This window comes from Sebastes fasciatus, chromosome 15 (genome assembly GCF_043250625.1).
Source record: "Sebastes fasciatus isolate fSebFas1 chromosome 15, fSebFas1.pri, whole genome shotgun sequence".
Lineage (NCBI taxonomy): Eukaryota > Metazoa > Chordata > Actinopteri > Perciformes > Sebastidae > Sebastes > Sebastes fasciatus.
Window position 1 is genome coordinate 15,312,302 of NC_133809.1, and position 17,724 is coordinate 15,330,025.

General features: G+C 43.0%; 1 protein-coding gene across 4 annotated transcripts in view; it reads left to right on the forward strand.

The window, feature by feature from the left end:
* Positions 1–17,724, forward strand: part of dph6 (diphthamine biosynthesis 6) — a 243,021-nt gene that overhangs the window by 187,444 nt on the left and 37,853 nt on the right. For all 4 annotated transcript variants that reach the window (XM_074661323.1, XM_074661322.1, XM_074661324.1 and 1 more), the window contains 2 exons: positions 7,709–7,782; positions 10,013–10,131. In XM_074661323.1, the coding sequence (XP_074517424.1) occupies positions 7,709–7,782; positions 10,013–10,131 (193 nt within the window). The remainder of the gene's footprint in view (positions 1–7,708; positions 7,783–10,012; positions 10,132–17,724) is intronic.

A 17,724-nucleotide genomic window follows, 5' to 3' on the forward strand; every position in this document is an offset into this window, starting at 1 on the left:
CGAGCTAGTATAGATTCCTCCAAACAGCTGTCCCTCTGTGTCGCCCCTCCATGTGATAGCCATTGTTATCTTTTCCTTTGGTCTGCTGTATTTATGTTGGTCGACACTGTGGCAGTGGGGTTGAGATTGCAGGCTTGTTTTGCACATGAGGAAGGATAGCATTAGCGCAGAGATAATGGCGCTGTGTATTGTTCGCCGGCCGTGTGGAAGTGGTGGGACAGGATCTATTAGACGCAGGCCCATTTCCCTCCAACTGACGCTAACAGTCCCCACAAACATTAGATAAAGAGCCTAGCCTCAAGCCTTTGTAATTTGTTTGTATTTTTCTGCTTAATGTACTTTGCTCAATCTTGTTTAGCGATGATGGAAGCTGATAGCCTTATCTCGCCTTGCCAAGGGCATGAGCCACTACCACTGCTTGGTTGAACATTGTTCCAATGAAGAATGTGTGTGTTAGTTTATGGTCCTTTTTTCTGATTTTATTCTGATGCTGGATGAATTGTAGACATATGTAGCGGTTGTTTGACATATCGGCTAGTATGTTTTGCTATGCACCTATGTAAATACCCAATTATGGAAAGTGTATTACTATAATTTCCCTTTTGCATGATTGTTAAAAATGATGGGGAAATACTGTGATAATTTTTCTGGCTGACCAAATTTGATTTCTTTTTTCTACTTTTGTCATTGTGTGTTTTGTCACTTTTTCTTCAAAATGCCTTTGGATGTCGCTGCTTTCAAAACAACTGCTACTTTTGATCATCAGAGATCTGTTGTTACATATTCACTGTCACCCTCAGTGAAAAATACATATTTTTTCACTTACTCCTCAAAAAAACTTAAAGTGAAAATATGAAGTTAGATTTACAGGATGTCCACAGGCCAACTTATTGCTCCATTTGGATTGTAGCCAGTTGTTTTGACTCTGCAGCCCCATGTAAGAGTGTGAAGGATAATCCAGCCAGTCACTTAGGAGGTTGGACTTGTAATAAAACCTTTTAAACTCACCAGTACTAACAGCTAGTCCCAATACTGTCAGACAGCTGAGGAGTAGTGCAAAGTCTTTCAACTCCCTGCCATTCATCTACTCCGAAATTAAGAGGGTTTTTATGTTTTGTTTTGTGAACTTACCCTCAAGAAATATTTGCGGCAGGCCCCATCACCTCCCGTAGCTAAAGTCATAACCAGCCGTAGAATAACACTGTCTGGAGTCTGGAGAGTGGGTTAAACCAGCATCACTGCTATGTTTTCCTCCAGTCTCTCTCTGGGGATGAAAGGGTGGGGGGTTGGGGTTCATGATGTCTGTTGGAGCTATGGAGGATAGAGGACAGGAGAGCCAAGATGCCAAGAGCCTGGAACCTGACCTCACCAGAAAAACATTTACATTTTGTTTTTTGTGTGTGTGTTTGTAGGCCAGTTCTTGACTGTGTGTATATACGTCGACGTCAATACATGCGCGTGCGTGTACCCCTGTGGACTAGGTGGTTGTTACGGACCATGAAAAGCAACTGACACAGTTTACCTCTCTGTGGCATGAGACTCCTTCTTTGATTCCATCCTACTCGCTTTCTGGAAGCGGCTTCCTGTCTCAGACGCTCCAAGCGCTCTTACCTCGGCCAAGTGGGGAATGTTGCTATGACAGAGCTGGGATTATGACTTTGTTTTACGCCCTGTAGAAAAACTGTATTTATTGGAACACCTTATCCTTTTAATGGCGAGACCTTGAATGTTTGGAGGAAGTTACATGATTTCTTGTCATCTTAAAAACATCCCATAGAGGCACAAAATGTAAAAATGACCGTTAAAATATTGCATTTAATAAGAGCCAGTAATAACTAAACTTGTTTGCTTTAATTGCAAGTATTCATGGACATACAGTGCATCGATAAACAACCTTATGTCTCCCCGCTGCTTCCCAACGTTTAGTTTTCCATGCGTGTAGATATGGAAAGCCTCCTTGTCCTTGGCCTGCTGAAACTAGGGCTTTGTGCTTGCTTTGGCCGAGGCCCTCTCCCTCCCAGCCTGACGACTGGCTGGGCCTGTGTTTACGTAACCATATATATCTGAGAGGAAACTCGTGAAACGTTAATCTCTCTACTTTTTAACCCTGATGAATTTCTACATTTTCCAGCTGTGCGGCATGGCATATTTATGCTCAGGCTCTATCGCTGAAAACAGCTCTGTCATTGTAAATGAATCACTATCCAAGACTAAAGAGTGTGTGTGTGTGTGTGTAAACTTCAGGCTAGGAAACTGTACAAATACAAACTCGGGCAATGAAGAGCTGCATTGGTACCTTCATGGATTAAACCTGCAGTATGCAGAATGTTTTTGGCATCATTGGGTAAAAATTCCATAATAACCCTTCAGCATATTGTAATTCAAGTGCTTTGAGAGAAAACTAGACTTCTACACCTCCTCATGGCTCTGTTTTTAAGCTTTAAAAATGTCCAATCACAGGTCATTTCAGAGAGAGAGCGTTCCTATTGGCTGTTCATTCAACGGAGGCAGCTGTCAACCATTCACAAACTCCAATCAAACGGTCAACTAAGGCCTATTTCTTGCCTCATTTGTTTTCAGAAACATCTTGTAGTGTACTGTTTAGCTGTAAAATGAGAAAGTTTGGTACGGCTGGTGGGTGGTGCTAGGTATTTCCTCAACTGATCTCAGCATGGCTGCCGGGTCACACATTTTCTCATTTTAAAGCTAAACAGTACACTACAAGATGTTTCCGAAAACATTTGAGGTGAAAAATAGGCATTACAGTAACAGAATATCGATTCATATTTGATCAGCGCTGCCTGGTTTGACCGTTTGATCGGAGTTCGCGAGTGATTGACAGCTGCTCAGAGACGGCCAGATAAAAGATAACTATTTTTAATCATATTTGCTCCAATTCTACCCACTGCAGCTTTAACTGCTTCTTTTTCATTCCTCTCCGGACTTAAACCAGTGCACATGTCACCCGTCACTTGTCACATTTCTGTTGGCTGATAAGCGTCCCTCACTCATCGCGTTGATGAGACAATGTCTCGTGTCACATCCTCTGTTGGCTGGCCACACCTGCAACGTGGCCTCAATCGCGGAGGATAATACTTTCCCCTATTCTGCTTCCTCTCTCCCTCTTCTTGTAACTCTGACCTGCATCGTCTCAGGAACCGGTCGGGGCATTCGGTTTTATGAGCAGCTGGCTTTGTGAGCCGTTTTTGTTTTTCTTATTCCACCACTCTGTATGGTCGAGGACTGACACGTGGTGAGTCATCTCGCCAGCCCCGTCCACGAGCACAAAGGAAGAGCCCGTCTTTCAACAGCCGCTTCAAACAGACAGCCCCACCAATTTACCAAAGGGAATGTCTCTGAAAGCCTTTTAGAACAAAGTTTCGGCCGATGTTTGTTTTGCAAAGGCACTCGCTGAGCTCGCATGTCCATTTGTTGCTTTATTTTGATGGATCAGACATTGTACTTAGTGTTTTAGCCTCACTATATAAGCATATATAATCTTGTAAGCATTGGGAGTAACATTATAATTGGTCCAAATATATCCTGCACCTTGTGCACACCTCTTCCACATCCTATCACTCCTTCACCAACTCCGGGAGTCACCTTGGAGTGTAACCGTCCGTACTGAATGGTAATGAGGAAGCTGATTTAAAACAAATAACCAGTGTCTCCTCCTACTAAGCTCACACTAAGCTTCCTGTCAGTTTGGCATGTCTGAGTTGTCAGGACAGCCCAACACGCCCCGGGACTATGTCCGCATTACATTAAACACAATCGCTTGACCCTAGCTGGCCCTATCCCCTGTACCACATCTACTTGAGCTGCTACAACAAGGTCCAACCCCCTCGCCGTGTTCCCACCGTGTAAGGGAACAGGGGAGAACAATCCCATTACATTACAACAGGGCTGATCTAATGGAGAGAACATTAAAACCATGTCGCGTCCAGTCACTTACCTGATGGAAGGGAGCGATGGCGAGGAGAAGGAGTGTTGGAGAGAAGGGGGAAGGGATCGGAAGGCTGTGGGTGTCGAATGCGGCCACGGAAAGCTCACGATGGTACCCCGGTGCCCTTGAGCAAACTGTCATTCAAACCACTTTAATTAATTTTCTCCACTTTGTCTTCTTCCCCCCTCTTCCTGCCATCACACACCACCAGCATATTCCATACAGGAGGCAGTAATATAATATTACTTAAGTGTCAACAATTTTGGACTCGATAAAAAGAGTATTTTGCAATGGAAATATGTGGCCTTGTGTCTGTAATAGCCAAGATCTGCCAACGCTGGCTTCCCAGTTGTCAGAAACAGGCTGAAGCAGGCATTTCAGAAACCCACCATTTTGCAAAATGGAGCTTTGTATTGTTAGGGTGTATAATTAAGGCTTCATTGTGACAGCCATTGAGAGAGAGCTAATGAGGGTTCTGATGTATTCCATATGAATATGAATATTGAATTTTTAATATTTTATGGCTTTCTAATTGCCTTGGTTGCTGTTAATGGTTTTGACTGTTGAATATTACCCCGACTGAATGTGTGGCATGCGTAAGTACCTTTAAGCGGAGAGCTGATGAAATAGGCGCATTCTCAAGCCGAAATTCTTTGCTTTATGATTGTCGCGCATGTATCTTTGGGGCAGATACATATCTCGACTGAAGGCACATCTGTGACTGTGAATACATTTTTGAAGCGCTCTTTTACTCCCGTACCAAGATGAATGTATATATAATTACAAAGTATATCACACACACTACCTTGATATAGAGTTTAATGGCCGTATCGTTTCTTTGTGGAGCATGTCTGCTGGCCTTAATCTTCCCCACAGCTGACATCTTAATAACTCAGTCCTCTCCATCCATTTCCACGGGAGACATCCGGATGTGGGGGAAGGATTAGTTTAATGAATTTGACAATTAGTAACAGAAGTTAATGACTGCATGGGGCTAAGTACCCTGATGGACATGGCTGGGGGGACTGAGGGCTTCCATTGCTCTGGGCCATAGATCCTCATTAATAGCTTTTCTGCCTGCTGGAGAGGACAGGGGAAGCCAGGCCAGGCCTTTGTTTAGTCTGCCTCTGACGGGGCTGCTACGGGGTTGCACTGTTGCACAACGCCACGCCAGAATTAGTCCCGCTCTGGGCGTGAGTTAATGCGGGGGCCTCGGGTCCTGGATCAGGTGAAGCTTCCTTTAATGAGCCGGGGTCATTAAATGTTGAAAAAGGAAAAGTGACATGGAATCGGGGGCGGGCGGGGAGCCTCTTTCTTCGGATCTCGTGCCAACAGTCACGGAAGAAGAAAAGTAGCTCGCGGGTCACAAGAGTCCTGATGACCTCTGCCTTGATTTATCGCTATGTTAGCTTCTTCCCACCTCTAATGTAGTCAAAACATCGTTTAGCCAGATAGCTCTCGTAAAGATTTTATTATTATTTATTATTATACTGTGCTTCATGAGCTACCTTGTCTCTTTGTCAGGTATCCCCACTATAAACCATTTTGATAAATTTTTCAGCTACCATAAAATCAAAGTTTGTATTTTTTATGGCGTCATGAATACACATGAAACAATTCCCATAATATCCATCAATTCAGATTTATACATACATATATACCACTCCTCGCAGTAATTTATCCCACCGTTTCCCCACAGAGGATGAGAAAGAATGTCTAGAATTTGTGAAAACGGCGTCCAGAGCGGCGTGAGCTGCCCCCTCATTCCTGCCCGTCTCCTGGCAATCGCTATAATAGCATCCAAAAATAATCGTTTTCCAAAGCCGTTTGCCAAAAGTTCTACTAGCTGGACGTGTGAGAAATTTGTCTTGTGTTATCATTAGTGGCGAGTATGCCTGGGTGCGTGATGTAATGTAATGAGAGCCAGTGAAAAAGAGAAGCCATTTAATTGGTCGAGTCGAACCTCAAAGGCCCGAGTACCTACAACAGTCTGCCTCCAGAGAGACGGGGAGACGAAACGACAGAAACACAAGACGAGGATGTTGTTTGCTGTTGCTCTGACGCTCTGTTATTCTGTCAGGCCAAGTCTGGTCCTGCCAAGTTTAAAAGCCGAGGGACCAAATTGGTGTTGATGTAGCACAATCCTTCAACACTTCCACTCCTATCTCTTTTCCTCTTTCTCTCTGTCTCTCCTTATCCCTCTCTTTACCTCCTAATATGCCTCTTTAGGAAGTGACAGTTGTATTTAGGGAAAAGGTTATCATTGCATTAGAATAGAGTGCCGGCCCTGAGGCTCACCTAGAATTACATGACACCGCCTGCAGCCCCCTTCGCTCTGTGCTGGGCTGAAATGTTATCAGTCTGACTTAATTACTGTCACTGGGCAGTTGGATTGACTGTAATGTATATTCTAGGTGTTGGACGCGTTGGAGAGATGTTAAAACTTGAGTACTGAGAGTTCTTAAAATCTCTTTGTCTTTAACTTAAGGGGTCAAAGAGTTAAATTCTGTGTTTAACTTCAGCTTTTATACCGCGCATCCTCTGCCGCACACCGTAAACACCACACACACACACGCCAGAGCACATCCTTTATCTGATTAGCTGGCACGCCCATGTGGAGGTGTGTGTGTGTGTGAGGCACAGTGCGTTGCAGCGCAGCGTCGGGCCCCAGGCAGGGCATGGATTTCATTTAGGAAAGTATCAAAGGTTTACACGCTGTTCGCTTTAATCAGCATGTTTATCAGGCAGAGAAAAATTGCAGGAAGGGACCACAGGGAGAAGGAGGGGTGGGGGTAGTGGTGGTGGTGGTGGTGGGGGGGGGTTATCTTAAGGACCAGTAGCCAGGGAAATTGATAATGGCTACAAGGTAATTTACTGGAGACTTGTGCATCCCTCCACTGCTTCTACCCTTGCCTCTCATTCTAATTACAGCCCATGTAATGTTCTAATGAATCTGCAGGTGTGTGTCTGTAGGGGAGGTGGCACGGAGGTAGGGGAAGGGGGGGTATGTCTGTGTATGTATGTGTGCACCACTTGTGTGTTTTGTTTTTTGTGTGTGTCGCCGCGGATCAAGCCCGTTTTCCATGAGAGGAGATTGAACGCATCTCAGGGCTGTGTCAGTATCTCTCGAGTGCATAGTTGTCTCACTGTTTCTGAAATATGAATACGATATGAAAAGCAATTAGATTAGCCCTCAGCAATATTAAAGATACATGCCACTCACAGACACAATGCTCCACTGATGCTTCAAGTTGTCACCGCAGTCTTCCAGCTGTGTGCAGAGGATGGAAGCTGCGGCCAGACGCACTCGTCTCCCGCTCGCTCTAGACTGCTGATAAGGTCCAGGAACCGCCTGTAGTTGCGCCGGTGCCTCCAGTCACACACTCCCACATGTACGCATAAACACACACGTTCGCTCACAGGGCCATGTACGCAACCCTCCGGGGGGATATGGGCTGGACCATAAAGGCCTTGATACGACCAGAGTGTAAACATCCCCACAGGATCGCGGTGCGATGAAAGGAAAGAGCCGTCAGGAATCTGCTTTCTTTGTCTGTTTTGGTCTGTGTGTGTGTATATGTTTACATGTGTTTGCGAGGGTTTTGTTCAGATAACACTTTGGGATACCATTGTCGGTTGAGTATTTGGCCCCCATGGGACGGTGACATCATATCGCCGTTACAATGCACGTTACTGTATAATGGAAAAGGCAAGAAATCTTTTGCGGTTAAGTTTCCTCCATATTTTTTTACCTCCCCACAGGAAAAGGAGGGTGTCGAGGCGGTGTCTGTTGGGGCCATTCTCTCCGATTACCAGAGGGTCCGTGTGGAAAATGTGTAAGTCAAAACGCACACTCACGATGCATGACACACTTTCTAACTAAAGTGCTCACACACCCACGCCGCCGTCCAGGCCTCTGAACTCCAATGACGCACACTCTGTGGTCCGCTGAAGGAAAAGAGTACATCCTCTGTAGTCACGGTGTGTTCCAAACTTGGACTGATTTTGTTTAAACACACACACACTGAGTTTTGTTTATGCCATTTTATTTAGACTAGCTTTGGTTTTTATGGTGCGGCGGCTCTGTTTTTATGGAGCAATGATTTCAAGAGAAGGGAATGAAGCCGAAAATGAAAAAGTTACATAATCGTCATGTGATTTTGTTAAGATAAAAAAAAAAATATGCACTTTCCCATTGTGGTTGAAACACAACAGTCTCATTGGCAGAAAGATGAGATGGTTTCCTTGTGACACAGATATCCATGTGTCTTTCTTTATTCTTGGTTTATTCTTCCTCTCTTTGTTTTCTTTGCCCTCCGTCATCTCTCTTTGTTCTCTCTTGTTCTAAACTTACACAAACTGGACACATTGTGGCACAAAAGCTCTCTTCTTATTAACAAATCCTGCTGTCAGTCAACTATTGTTTCCCCTTATACACGCTAGATGCATACATAAACATCTCACGCATTTCTTGAGCGGTAGACATTTGTGTGCAGACTTTTTGGGTACCTGCTGTCACAGGCGCAGTTAGCGTTGGTTCAGGGGGCTCACTGAACCCCCTAGAAATGCATCTATATTCTTTTTATAATAATGTAGAACTAATAATTTATTGTAATGATGAATAATATCAACGTTGTTGTGTCTTCATATTGACAGAATAAGAAACCAGCAAGATAAGAAGATATATTTGTGGTATTTTTTATTTACTTATTGCCTAATAACATCGGACACTCTCTGTCCACACACTGTTAAATATGCACTTTCACGTCATGTAAACAAACCACGTACCTGTCAGCTGTTTTGACAAGATCAGACTAGAGATGTAACCACTTAAAAGATGGGTGAGTAGTACTTGCTATCTTGCTATCTAAAGTTCAGCTCAAAACGGCATGCTGCGCAGCGCTTTGTCGCTCGCGGCCAGTTAGTTAATTCCAATAGAAAACAATGCAATCAACTTTTGTCACTGACGCTTGCTCGCGTCGCATTCCGTTTGGAGGGTGTAATGCAGGGGTGCACACACTTTTTCAGCATGCGAGCTACTTATAAAATGACCAAGTCAAAATGATCTACCTACTATAAAAATGCAAAACATATATTTATTTATAAATATATTGAGTATTCTTTATATGTACAATATATGTTGGTGTACCTTGCATAACTGCATGAACCCATATTGTACAATATAACTCTGTACATTTTTTGTCATTACCTTACTCTGATGACTTGCACTGAATGGAATCAGCCAGGGATGCATAGTCCGGACAGTAGCTGCTGATAGCCAGCCTCAAGCACACTTCCAAATGATCATCAGTCAAGGTGGAACGGTATTTGGACTTAATAATCTTCATGTGGGAAAAGGCTGACTCGCATAAATAAGTGGAGCCGAATAATGCAGTCAAGGAGGTAGCACATTTCCTCATGTTGAGGTACTTTTCCTCTGTGAGTAAGTTCCAGAACTGTCCATGAGCCCTGGACTTAAGCTGAATGTCAGCTTGTAGTGTCAAAATCTCATCCTCCACTCCAGATGAGTTCAGGTGAAACAGTGTTGCAATTTGTTGGCTGACGTCTATTTAAAAAAAAAAAAAAATTTTTTTTTTTAATGCCATGCGATCTACCCACACTACCTTTGCGATCGACCGGTAGATCGCGATCGACGTATTGGGCACCCCTGGTGTAATGTGTAAGCTACACACATCCCAATATATTAGACCTCTCTGCGTTGTACACATCGCATTCCCTCTAGGTTTTTGTTGTGAACCCCCCTGCCTTAAAGTTCAAACTGCGCCTACGCCTGCTGTGGATGTGTGTGTTTCACATGTGACAGACAAACCACAGCTTAAGATGAAGTTTTTGTTTTGTCTTTGAATAAAGCCAGTGGTGGCAGGTGGGAGCATGTCCTGTGGAGCCTATCAGGGTGGCAGCCTTCCCGTAAACGGAGAAGGGTGCCCAGCCCAGTTGGCTTTGAAGTTGTTCTGAAGTTGGCAAATCTTCCATTTTAACTGCTTTGCATCTCTTTCTCTGTCTACAACCTACTGCCCTCCCTCTTCCCTTTCACCTGTTTCCCAGATGTTTGCGGCTAGGTTTGCAGCCTCTGGCCTACCTGTGGCGCCGGGACCAAGAGTCCCTGCTCTCCGAGATGATATCATCTGACCTCCACGCTATCCTCATCAAAGTCGCCGCCTTCGGTGAGTTTGTGTCTCCCTCTTTTTGTGTCTTTTTTTTTTTACTTTCTCTGAAGGTGCCATGTTGGTTAAGTGGTGTTTGGCGTAGGGGGGGATAGAAGGGACAGAATTTGGATAAGTGAGGGATAGGGGGAGGAGAAAAGGGAGGTGTAACCAGAGAGGAAAAAGAGAGACAAGCAGAGTAATGCCATTATCATTAATCTGCGGCTTAGCAGCGGTGTTGAGACTTGTGCCAGCGGCAAAGGTATTGAAGCAGAGAACAATATGAAAAGATAAGACGCGCAGAGGGAGGAGGTGTGAGGGAAGTGCGCAGTGGTATTGGGTGGGTGGGTGGGAGGGTATAGGGAGGTGGGGGGGAGGGTTGGCAGTTGAGAAATAATCACAGGTGATTGCCCCTCACATTAATGCAACCTGTCAATAAGCGACGCATGTCCCCATTGTGTGAGAGAAACACCGCAATCTCTGCCTATGCATAGCTCAGGATACATGGTCCGTGAAGCGAAGATTAAAATCTCTCATTTACGTTTCTCAACTGCTTCAGCACTGGAGGTTAATGTGGTATCACCTGCTCTCTACCTGCCTGTTTTGGAGCCTGAGGACAGGAAGATCAGATTACTGAATAACAGGAGAGAGTTAAAAAAAAAAAAGTTTTCTTTTCTCAGGTACATGACGTTAAGATTCCTACCTGCATCTACTTGACAGTGCAGCCGGATCCCTTTTTGACGGTGCCAGTGATAAATGATAATTACGGCTACAAATGGTTCTTTTTACTCTCAAAACTACTCACGGCGATAGATCATCGTGTAGACACTGTTTACGTGCTGTTAAGTGCTTGTTGTCACCTTTGGTAGCAATCAGTCGAAAAGGGGTCCGCGGCTGACTGATGACCCGTAGAGCCGAGCGGCGCGGTCGGGATATTCTGCATGTCTTTCAACACAGCTCGAATAACCCCTCGTGGAATGCACTTGTCAAACCATTTATCTTTGGTGCTTTATTTGCTGAGTCCATTTCTCATTTTTAATGGTCTCATGATAAAGGACTTTTTGGTAATAAATAATATGACTTGTCAGATGCCCGTCAAGAGGAGAGCTGACGTCAGAATCCATTCTGCGGTATTATAATTATTGTTTACCAGTCACAATTATTCCATTACACTTGTAACCAGATGAGATCTAAGTTTGCATTTCCCATTAACTGACGAACCCTTCTGGAATAACACACATGTCGAGAAAAACCACACCTTAAAGACCTCAGTCACCTTGTAACCCAGCTACCTCCGCCAAGCCTTCTTCTCTAAACAGAACGTTGTCTAAAAGCAAATTCTCAACATTTTTTGGAAGATTATAATTAGAAAGGAAAATCACCCCGGGTGCCTTCGAGTGTGTATCTTGGCCTCCCACTGTAGGTGTTTGTGTGAGCATGTGTGCGTGTGTGTTTTGGCTACAGGTAAAAAGGAAAGATCTTATCAGCCCTGACTCCTCACCTGTCCCGAGGCAGTGGTAATTAGAAAGGAGAGAATTGAATAGAGGTGCAAGCGCCCGGGGCGTTTTAGGCAGCACTCACATAATTGCAGCTTTGGCGGGAGCAGGTCTGAGCAGTGAGGTGTGCTGTTTAGGGGAGATTGGGTGACACAAGGGCGTACCTGGTGGCCTTTGGTGTTTGCGTGTGTGTGTGTGTGTGTGTGAGAGTGAGAGAAAGAGATTTGGAGGGATTTACTCGTGCAGACCTCATGAGGAGAGAAAAAAAATAACTCTCACAGGGCAAAGGTTAAGTCTGCATCTGAACTGACAGCCAAAACGGCTTATGATATTCTGTAGTAGTATGAAATGGGTTTTGGTGAGCCCTGAATAGTGAGAAGTCATTCAAGATTAATATTCCTTCATTAGGCACTCAGAAAGACAGGTGGAAATTAGCAGTGAATGGATAAAGAAGGGGGAAAAAAGTACTTTCTTTCTTTAGGGAGGATATATTCCTTGATGACAAATCCCTGCAGTGAAAAGACAGCTGTCCAAACGCAGGATGATCCTCTAAGTGAATTCTCTAGAAGTGTTCATTTGCGTGCTGATGGCAGCCTAAAAAACACAAAAGAGAGAAAGAGGATTTTTATTCTTTTGAAGATGCCAAATTGCGTGTAGTGAAGTAAGTTCAACTATCGGAGTCTGAGCCCATGAATGTCAGAAAATGCTTCTAATTAGCGAAAAAAGCATTTCTCTCAAAGGGAAATGCATATTTTTGTTTGGCGACTGTCTCTTTATAATGCTACATCTCTTGAGCTAAGCGTGGTAATTGGCAATTCCAAAAGCAAGTATTAAATATTCATGTAATTAGTTAATTGATTGATTAGTGCAGGTGTATATGAGGGCACAGGTTCAGCAGTTAATTGGTCCTCAGCTCCGGAGATAATTGGCATGTGTGAAATCAAGGTCTCTCCGCCGGAAAACCTTTTATCACTGCATGATCTTTTACCCTTCGCACGAACGTAGCCTTTGTGCTATGAAGAAGGGAATTTATGTCACAAATTTGCTTTCACTGATCACCTCACCCACTTAAAGACATTGGATATAATTTAATATATACTTAAAGGACAATTAATGTTCAAAGACATTAAAGAAAATCTACTGACATTTTTTTTTTTCAATGTGGAAACCATTAAATAGGCAATTTAGATAGTATTCTTTCTGTCATATAAAGAAACAATGCAAAATACAACCTGTTCAATTACCCACCGTACATGAAGGAATGTTTGAGCTATAGTGCCAAGATATATGGATATGACACATGTTTTTAAGGAAACAATACCAGGCAGAATATATTTTTTACAAGATTGGGACATGATGATCAGACACTATATTAGCATCCACTGCAAAAAGACAATTTGCTCCTGGAATCAATTGTGCTGTCCTCTAACACAGGCCAAATGAACTTTTAGTCATTTCAGTCAATTCATATTATCTGTACCACAGTAAAGCTCTGAGGCACTAATTACACATTTAAGGAGGTTTTGAGGCCGTTACAGTGAATGATTTGTGGTTTCTTATTTTATGGTATTAGTTTGACACATGTTTAGGCTCCTGTTAAGTTCAATAGCTTTCTGTTGAGTCAGTTCAAAAGCTTGTAGAAGACAATCAAAATTTCAGTTAGGTCATCAAAATTATAACAAAAAGATGAATTCTTAATAATTGTTATAAAATGTGCAAGAATAGTGACAAATCACAACGTTTTACTGTCACAAGGCCAAGGTGATGTCTTCAAATCACTTGTTTTGTCCGGCATACAGTCTAAAACCTGAATATATTCAGCTTACTATCATATAAGATAAACAACATTTTGAGGATTGGCTATTGAGAAATACTGTACCAGGGAATGTTTGGCATTTTTTCTTGAAAAAATACTTAGCTTAATTGCTAATCAAAACAGTGACAGAATAATCAAATAATCATTTCAACTGTAGAGTTAATACATCTGTTTTCCTCAGTAAAAAAATCCCTTTGTCTCATTTTACTTTTATCATTACTTTATTTTGGAAGCATTTTTTTTTTGCCTTTATTAGATAGCATATGGTAGACAGATGACAGGAATTGAGGGATAGAGTGATGAGGAGAGGATGACATGCAACAAGGTTGTGATTACATGTTCAGCGTCTTAAACACCTCCTTGCTCTTATTCCTTTGCTTTTTAATGAAAACTAATATTCACGAAAGGATAACTCATGAAGTTAAAGGACCAGTGTGTAACAATTAGGGGGATTTATTGGCAGAAATGGAATATGATATTAATAAGTATGTTTTCTTTAGTGTATAATCACCTGCAATTAAGAATCGTGTTTTCGTTAACTTAGAATGAGCCCTTCATATCTACTTAGGGAGTGGGTCCTCTGCACGGAGTCCGCCATGTTTCAGTACAACAGTAGCCCAGAACGGGCAAACCCAATACTGTTAACCTTTCCTGCTTGGGCTGGAGTCGATAATGTTGCTCACTCCTGTTGCCGCTGCTCTCTCTCTTTTGCTTCACTACTCACTTCCCACATACACGCACACACACTGTACCCGCTGACTCTGCTCCAAATGACCTACAACTTGCTCTAGAGAGGGCCATTCGCATTTTTGCATCGGCCACCGTAGTTCTTATACACGCTTGGCACACGGGACTCGGGAGAGGCTTCAGTTGGTTGCAATCTGCAACCTCACAGCTACATACCATCAGATCCTACACACTGCTCATTTAAAGCTAGGATAGGCATTTTTTTTAGAAGCATTTTTTTGTTATATTTGTTGAAATTAGCTTTACATCGTAACAGCAATCAATAAATCATAATGCTGTGATGAAAAACAGCAAAAATCTGATATCATGCGGCCCGCATGGAATGATTGGACGGCCTACCTGCCCGTCTACCTGCGTGCACCTTCGTCCTCTTCCCAATGCTCTCTCATGGACTAGTACTCAAGCAGTATTTTGGGGGAGTGGCTTTAGAGGGAGGAGGTTGAATACTTTCAAGATCTACAGTAGCTCACTCTTGCTGGTTTCTCTAAAGTTGCCTACCCCAGCTTTAAGTATCTGGACAACCATTTTACCTGCGTGTCCTGTTAGCCACTGACTGAAACTTGGCTTTTCTTGCCAGTTCAATCAAATTGATGGTTTTGAACAGTTGAGGTCAAAGCAGCCTTAAATAGTTAAGTATGATGGGAAGCAATTGTTTCTTTTTTTTTTTTTTAAAACCACCTGCCACACATTGGAACGTCATGTGAATTCCTTAAACTGAAAAAAAACTTGATTTATTAATTTGCACAGGCTAATTTTGTCCAGGTTAAGTTCTATATGGTTGTTTCTCCTTTTTGATTTGTTGGACTGAACGGATTTCATCTTGATGCGATTGCTACACAACTCATGCTGCCTATTATTCTGCTCATACACACTGAATTTCAGATAAGAGCCTGACAAATTTCACATATAACCTTAATCTTATCATCCTTTGTACGGTGCCGCCTCCCTCCCCCTTCTTTCTTCCTCTCCGTTCTGTATTCCTCTCCCTCTCTTTCTCTCTCCTGCGAAGATTAGGTGATAGTGAACAGCTATTGTTTTGGCGGGGCTCTTTGAGAGCGTTGTTTAAAGGCTGATGCAGCTCACCTGCTAGGGAGGAGATGCTTATTTCACCCATTTAAAGGCTAAAATGTTACACATCATGAATCCAATTTTCTCTGCCTTTTTCTCTCTGAAGGCAGGGATTAAAGCCGAGCTGTCAGCTGGCACGCCAGATCTTAAGACAACCCGCGGATGTCTGCGATACTGCGCTCGGCTCAGCTCAGCTCAGACAGTATCTAGAATCTCCCGGCTTTTAATTTAGCATTAGGCTCAGTAAGCAAAATCACAAGCAGTTTCAATTAAATAGGCAACTCACTGCTGCGGGTTTACATGGGGTGGGAAAAGGCCAATCATGATCGTTAAAAAGAATTAGTGCAAAAGTGTGCACTGGAAATAATTGCCATTGACTTCTATAAGGGGGAGAAGTGAGAGCTCAGAAGGAGAATGTGTTTTTATGTGATAGCTTTGCCTTTTGGTCCAAGAATTGACTTCAAAAAGTGAATTTTCTAAGAAGAATCAAAGGGTTTTCAAGATTCCACTTGTTATTGTAAGCTTTCTGCTATAGGATTGACTAGTATTGTGTCTTGTATGTTCTGCTTAGAGTTTTTAACATCAGTTTTTTCAGTTTTAATATAAAAACTAACTTGGCTGCCTAAATGGCTCTTGGTTTACTTATAAACTTTTTTATTCTTGGTTAATTTCAAGGCCCTAAATGTCAACAAGGTTTTTGAAAAACGCTCTCCCTCATTACTGCGCTCCCTGGTTTTAAAGTTCACTGAATTTAATTGGAGTTTTATAGGATAATACGAGGTAAAAAGCCCCTTTTAAAGGAGAGCCATTCCTCTCGGTCTCTCTTAGGGAAGCTCCTCTCCCTCCAAAGTGCAGTCTCGCCGTCTCTGGTGGCAGACTAATGGCAGCTTCTAGTGGTCTTATTTGGGTTTAATGTGGCATAATGAGGTTAGGTAATTGGGTTTAGGTCAAGTTGTAAAACAGGTTCAGAGGAGACAGAGATGTGAAGATCATGTAAATGAGTGGTGTTGGATCGCTGAAGGCTCACACCAGTGGCTACTCAAAAGACTTCTCAAAGCGCGTGTTGCACAAGCTAATTTTTTCCCAAACGGTTCCAGTAACCTTAAGTTCATCAATTAAGAAAACACTCATACAAGTGCTAAGTGGTCTTGGGAGGAATGCCTCCACGTTAATGCCAGCTTTGTATCATTTTATCACTCACTCCTGTCTCCCCACACTTCCATCGTCCCCTCATTGTAAATATCAAATCATGTATCATATATTATTTAAGAGCAGGGAAGTTAATGAACATATTAAAAAACGTGGCATCCCCTCAGCAATTTGGAGCCAATTATTAAAATTTGTTAAAAGGCATGACTAATTAAAGAGGATATTTAAATGGGATTGAATTTTAATGCTTCTTTTTTTCTTCTCCTGCCTTATTACCTTTGTGGCAGGGTTAAGATGAGAGGATGTTGAGATTAGATATTCTCACACTAATTAAGACCACAGATCCCCTGGGAAGAGAATAAGGGCCTGCTCATTCTCTCCCTCCACACTCTCTCCACCCTCCCTACCTCCCGCCGTCGTGGCCCTCCGTCTCTCCCCCCGTAGCGCTGCTGGACCAGCGCGGCCCGGAGGAGAGACACAGCTGGGATTAAGATGAACCCAGGATGGGATGTGACGTCCTTCCTTCCTTCACGTCCCCTCACCCCTTTCCCTCTCGTCTCCCATCCATTGCTCCCCATGGGGCCCACGGGTGACACGTTAACCTTTGAGGTTGTCAGGCCATGAGAGAGGAGAGATTCTCACATTACGATTAACTTTGTTCCTTTAATTAAACACATGAACGTGCCGACGAGCAAGACCACGCGATGCTCTCGGAATAGAGGAGCTCTATTGGATTCAGATGAATTATTAGGGACAATTCAGCAAAATCCTTTTTCCATTGCGATGGCATTACTGTCACAACTGCACGTCACTCCGTATAGGTCATCAGTAACTTGTTAATGATTATGTCAATCAATTAAGAGCCAGCCACAGAAAGAAAAAAACGGAAAATCGTCAGTGACCGTAAAGATGTGATTGTTTGGTTCCAGTAACTTTACCCTCATATTTTTAGACATACAGGAACGTATAACTACATGGTTTGGAATTTCCTAAAATGTAGCATTTTACATTCATGTCCTGTTATGTTTTCTACTGTTCTATTCTTTGTAGAAAGCACCTGGTACTCAGGGCTTTTGTTTTTTGTCGGAAAAGTGACGAATGTACAGTAGGAAAACGCTGGCTGCGCTTTCTTTGTGATAGGAGTTGTTTACTGGGTGAGATGGAGTTCGGCATGGTGCACATCGGGAGCAGGCATCCGAAAGACAAAATCGGGATTTATTGTCACGAAGGAGTAAAACCCTTCGATGCTCAACAAGCTGAGTAAAGTGTTTACTGTTTAAGTGCACCCTTTTATCCCTGCTAATATGTACATAATCCCTAAATAGGACTGATCAAAGT